The 6322-nt window shown below is 38.4% G+C and overlaps 1 protein-coding gene across 1 annotated transcript; it reads right to left on the bottom strand.

Moving 5' to 3' along the window:
* Window positions 1–2383: 2383 nt before the first annotated feature.
* Window positions 2384–5293, bottom strand: LOC138010364 (neuropeptide FF receptor 2-like). Its single transcript, XM_068857284.1, has one exon. It carries the CDS (start codon window positions 5205–5207, stop codon window positions 4059–4061), a length of 1149 nt encoding a protein of 382 aa, XP_068713385.1. The 5' UTR covers window positions 5208–5293; the 3' UTR covers window positions 2384–4058.
* Window positions 5294–6322: the final 1029 nt, after the last annotated feature.

A 6322-nucleotide genomic window follows, 5' to 3' on the forward strand; every position in this document is an offset into this window, starting at 1 on the left:
TAATTAATTACAATCCTGATGTCCCGAGAACGTTTAAGACAATCTGCGTTTAATATATTTGCTACTAGTAAAAATTCCTGTGTTTTGCACGAGAATGCGACGAAGAGGTTAAATGCGACTTTTTCGGCGTTCGTGGCGTATGTGATGTTTATGTTGTCTTTGTTAAGGAAATTTTGACTGAGAATATTAAATTATAAAAAAAATTGCTACTGAAAAATCGTTAAGTAATCTTTATTCTCAGCGTTTAGTGAAACGTAAAAGATGCAACGCTTAGCGAGAAATAATATTTTACGTGACTGTTTTGGAAAAAAAATATTTTGCGGGAAATTTATTTCAGTACAGAATGATCAAGTGAAGCTATGATCCTCGCAGTTATGAACGCAATTTTTGCAAATTGCGTAAAGAAGCCTGAAAAATTCAGGACCTCAACGGGGTTTGAACCCGTGACCTCGCGATACCGGTGCGACGCTCTGACCAACTGAGCTATGAAGCCACTGACGTTGGGAGCTGGTCATGTGTGGGTTCTAATGTTCCCGGGAGGAAGCTTCACTTGATTTCATATCCGCAGTTCATATATCATTTCATAGTACAGAATGAGTTAAATGTAATTCCGTCAGGCTTTTAACTTCTAATCTATTCTGCTGTATATAGTTTTTGTGGTAGTGCACAATCACCAGGTTGTAAGTCAAGAGCGTAAGAGTGTAAGAGTGTCCGTGGAGCCAATAGGCCCGCAGTGCGTGCATAAATCACGAAAATAAACAGTTAAGTTGGAAGAGTACTTGAGTTTCAACAAAAAGAGCCCCAAAATCGGCAAGAATTTGTGACTCTGATGAATAATAAAGCAGCTGCTAATTCCAAATCGATGGAATTACCTGGTGATAAATAACCTCGTATAGGAGAGTAAATTTTTGACTTTGCAGAAACAATTGTCAACCTCGATCAAGATTTGGGCGATTGCGATCTTTGTGTTGAATTGGCACATTTCTTGTCAAACTTTGTAACACTTGAAAGAAAAAAAAACAACCAAACTAACTAAAACAAAAACCCGGTGTTTTGCCATCATTTTGACACAGATGTAGCCTTTCTTTCGCAAGTAAACACGCAAGGTAACTTGATCACGGCGCCCGCTGAATTCGATGTCACGTTCGATTTTGCGACTTACTTGTAAAGCCAAAAGTATATTTGCGGTTCAAAACTGGTTTTTTCATGTCGCAAATTTTGTTGCTGATGGCAAAATATTTTATTCTCGATCGACCGTCGTGAAAACTTCCTTCTGCTCTTTCCTAAAAACTATGTGTCCATATTTATTTACTTTTGCATCAATATTTGCTTTGCGTAAAGCAGGCTAACAAAACCTGTACCTCGCTAAGTTCGCATTTTTGAACATTAAAATATAATTTTCGGTGCTATGTTTCTGGCACAAAGTGGTATATTTTTGATATTTCTCATCCAGATACTAACCCCTCCCGGACAGGCTTAACTCAATGAATTTTTATGTTAGAAAGCTGTCAGAAGCTCAGAGTGCACGCTTAAACTTGGGGTGAAAAAGAAGTTGTAAAGGGACTTGAAAATGATCAGCATGTCAACCTCGAAGCCAATGCTTTTCGATTCCCTTTCATTTTCTTCAGTCTTTCTAGGTTTAGTATTTTGCATGTAACCACATGTCTTCTCAGGGGGTTATTTACCTAAGACATCTACCATGGCACTAAAAGATATACGGTAACAAAAAAAAACGTGTACTATTACAGCGACATATTACGCAAAGACGACTTGAATCTCCTGGAAGACAAAACGCAGCTCAGTTGACAGTATGGAATAAAGCGCTGTGTTACTGCACTTGCACACGTACGCAATGCGTGCCTATTTTTTGTACCTTGTTCTTTCTAATTATTGAGCCCGCAGTCATTGGCCGTAGCTGTTGCGGTGTACCTGCCAAGTAGCTTATTTCCCATTTTATGAATTCTTTTGTAGTTTTGTTCGGTGTGGCGAAGTTAATAAATAACTATATCGTAAATACTTTTGTTCTTGGGCCATCGTAGTTTGATCAAAAATAAGACACAAACAGCAGTGATAAACATATTGAATAAGTTTAATATGTTTATCACTGCTGTTTGTGTCTTATTTTTGGTCGAATAAATAACTAACTAAATAAATGAAAAACGCGGGAAACCTGGGGCGAAGAAAAAAATTGGAAACCTCTGTGGAGCTCGGTCGTCGGTCACAAGTTCCGTTTTCGGCACAAGTGAAGTGAATCACGTGACGAGATACTGCAAAATGTGTTTGTAATAGTGGAGAGACTTAAGTCATGCCAATAAAAAGGTACAAGAAGGAAGTTCTAAGTCTTTGAATTGTCTTTTTATTCATAAGTTAAGACCTGCTCAATGTGCAATAGGACTCAATTCATGCTAAGGTTTTTAATTAGCTTTTATTAGTTTTTTCTTTGTATGTTTTTATTGTCCGATTACACCCGCAAGTCTTTTTATACTTCTTATATGCATATACATATACTTACTGTTTCAATTTTACCATTCACTTGATAATGACCGAAGTACGGTCGAAACGTCGTCTTTTACCGTTGAGTTTTATCGTTAACAGTTTTAAGAAACCCTTACTTATACAGGATTAATCTCCGGAAACCTTTTCGTTGAAAGTTTTAGAAAAAAAGCGGTTGGCCTCCCGGTACCATACTCCGAATACTTTACAGGCTTTAATAAATGCATTTTAAAAGCCCTATTTTTCACACCCAAATAGATAAGATCTGTAAATTCAAGAAAGGAGATGTTAAGTGCTCCACAGGAGACCAAAATATTCTTTTATAAGCTCAAACAAAGGCGATAACAATAATAAAACAATTTTTTGTTCTACCCAAAGAACTTGAAATTTTCAGTCCATCAAGGAGTATCAGCGGGAAACTTGAAAATTCCTTTCAGTCAAATTAGTGAGTTTTTAATTAGAGCGTTTGGTCTACAAGACTCTTCAAGAGAGATAAAGATGCCCTCAAGTACGGACCAGTAGAGTTTTAAGTCTTATCATCCCTTTTAATGTAAATGTCAGTAAACATGATTCAGTCAACTCTTAGTTTAATAACGTGTCTCTTGCAAACTGTTGATTAATCTGAGCGCTTTATTCCATGTAACGAGGCCTCAAAGCGCTTTACAACACATCATGGGTCCTTTTGAGCATTTTTCGCAAATTGTAGACATCAAAATCTTAGTAAATTTACAAGTAGAATTCACAGGTGCTCACAGTATATATCTGTAAACAAGCTGCGAGGCAAAGTACAAATTGTTCAAAGAGGTGTAAATGTCAAATAGTTCTTAATTGAAAGACTTTTATGATGCCTTCAGGCTTTGGCACGAAACCACCCATCCAACTTGGTTATTAGTGGTAAAAAGTGCTGAAAGATCCGATAAAAGTTGCTAAATCCCGTCCCTATCTAATCGTCTAGATTCACTGACCACAAATTGTCAACAGTTGAAGTTATAAGGAAAAACTGTGCGTTGTGATGTGCTCGCTACGCTTAATCTCACTCCATTAATTTCCATTTAGTTGTTGAATTTATTCCCAGTTAATTTGCGAGGTAAACAAGCCATGAAAATTAAACAGTTCATATTCAAATCGATTACGATCACAGTGAGAAATTTCTTACAAAAATTCACAGAAGTGATAACAATTTATAAAGTCGTGTTTAAATGTTTTGCGCAGATGTTACAAAGTAAGGCCCTCTCTCCTTATTGATTAAAGCTTCAAGACACAGCTAACGACTCTCCGAAACATACAGCGCATGCCTAAAATTTCAATTCCTAAAATTGCTTCCTAATTTCTGTTTGCATCAGATAGAGAACGAATGGTCAATGATTGTGAACGCATGACTTGAAAAATATAATCATAGTGACAGTTGTTAAACGAAAGCTCTTTGCTGGAACACAAAGAATTAAAAATGACCTCGCAAAGCTGAGCAGGCAGCCCATGAAAATGACGATTATTGAATCCCAAGTATAGTGGATGGTTATGTTCTCCCAAAATTTCGGCGGGCAAGACCCCAGCTGTCTTGATTTTTATTGAGGTTCTGACGCTGTACAAGTTCTTGTACTGCTTTGTAATCGCTCCTCGTCTCCATCTAAGTTAGGTGATCTTTCAAAACAACGAATCGTGCATTCGAATATTTGCTTAAATCCTTGGCGGAAATCTTTGCTAAAAATACCGAAAATAATAGGATTTACTACGCTGTTGGTGTAAGTGAATAGCCAGGAAACGATCGAAATGCGGGTGAAGTTCGCGCTGTTGAGTCCGCCACCGAAATCCGCCCACAACCAAACTACTTGATTTGGAAACATAAAAATTGCGAAAACGACCACGACTATTACAAACATTTTAGTGGCTTTTGCATTCGGAGTACTCCACACGTCGATCCGCGAGCCCATGCGCTTAAATGTTCTTACGACAGAGTTTGTCCTCGAAACCTTTCGCGGTTTATCATTCTTGTTTTCTGACCTCGTCAGCTTCACGGAGTGTGAGTGAATGGAATTATGGCACATTCTGGCTGACGAGTTTTGCAATGCGCGCACGGCAAGACCGTACATCAAAGCCATGAAGGACAGAGGCAAAGCATACTGAGAAAGAAATAAGAAAACGGTGTACGCTTGGCGGTATGCAAACTTTGGCCAGTGTTCATCGCACGAGCCGTTTCGAAGGCTCAGGACGTAAGCGTAGGGACCAACAGATGCCAAGGAAAGGACGTGAGCCAAGCATATCAAGACACAGATTTTCTTCATAGACAAACGCGTCTTAAACGGATGCATAATAAGTCGGTAACGGTCCAGCGAGATAGCGGCGAGTGTGAGAGATGATGCACAACTGAAGTATGTCTGCGCGGGCCAAAGGATCTTACACATCATTCCGCCATAAATCCATACATAGTTGTTCTCTTCCAGAACGAAATCAAATACAATACTGATAATAGGAGTGAGCAGATCGCATATTGCTAAGTTAAGGATTAGAATATTCGACGGAGTTCGAAGTCTTCTGTTAGACACGATAATGTAAGCTACTGTGCTGTTGCCAAACGAACTCGCAGATAAGATAACAAAATAGAAGAATATCTTTGTGATCTGAAAGACTGTTGTGTCTTCTTCGTTGAATTCGTCTGGCTTGAAAGTTGGAAAGGTTCTGTTACTAGCTCCAATTAACGAATTGTTTTTCTCCATACTTCACAGAGCACGGGAACGAGAACTTCTAGCTTAATCTAAGCGTTATTTTCGAGCGGACCTTTTCTTGCCCATCCAGGTCAACTACGAATGTAAGAAAAAACTTTTCAGGAAACTGTTGAATTTGCCCTTTTTTCTTATAAAACTAATGACCAATCAGCACGATGGAAATATTCACGTGACAACATACCGCTTTTAATTGAGGGCACATTACACACGAGATAATAACAGTTAATGACAGTTTTTACACAATTGCCTTAGCAAGATTCTCATTAAGGCAACGTGAACCCTGAGTTTGCATTTAAAAACGCCGAGCAGATATTGGCGGAAAAACGTTTCGGACTGTTTTTGATCTTTAAATGATTTCCTTGGTTACAAGTGACAAAAATGGGTGAAAAAAATAAGAAGCTTAAACTGGTATGTTGAGCCAAGCGAGAGTTGCCGAAATATTTCACTCGCACACAAATCATGGTTAGTTTGTCAGAGCGCTGGAGACCTGTTACAATAGGATTAGAAAGGGCGGAATTTTGAAGTATTAAAAACACGTACTTAGATTTAAGTACAATCCGACGATTAATCTATTTACACTTTCCTTGCAAATTGCATTAATGTGGATGTCACACGCAACTAATTAATGTTCACCATTTTGCCTTGTTCATGGCCTGCTTTAGAAATATGACCATTAAAAGGCTCGGCGAACGAAGAGACGTTAGAGCTGGTGGTTCGTAAACAGCCCAATGGTTTCTTTCGAACACAGTTCATCAATCACTTTAAATTTAAATATTAGCGTTTGCTTGAACACTCAATATAAGTGGCAATGAGATGCTGTCATTTAATTAAGCTCCATATTTTCTTACAGATCAATTTGCAAGCGTTTTTAAGCCTTGCACAGCTGGATAACCCAGACAATGCACGAAAATGCTAACGTGACTCCTCCATCGCTTTTAGAGATGGCCAACGATTGAGATCTCTGATGAAATGTGCAGCGAGGCGCGAGTCAAATTCCAAATGGATTAGATTTTAATTAAGGGCATTTTGTCGGGAATGAAAATTGTAATTAGCCTTAAGCTTCAAATGTGTGAGAACCGTGTAAAAGTTTATAGCGGTTAAGAAGA

This window comes from Montipora foliosa, chromosome 7 (assembly GCF_036669935.1).
Source record: "Montipora foliosa isolate CH-2021 chromosome 7, ASM3666993v2, whole genome shotgun sequence".
NCBI lineage: Eukaryota > Metazoa > Cnidaria > Anthozoa > Scleractinia > Acroporidae > Montipora > Montipora foliosa.

Excerpts from the sequence above, each read along its gene's own strand:
- LOC138010364 (XM_068857284.1), bottom strand. The coding sequence starts at position 5,207 with ATGGAGAAAAACAATTCGTTAATTGGAGCTAGTAACAGAACCTTTCCA.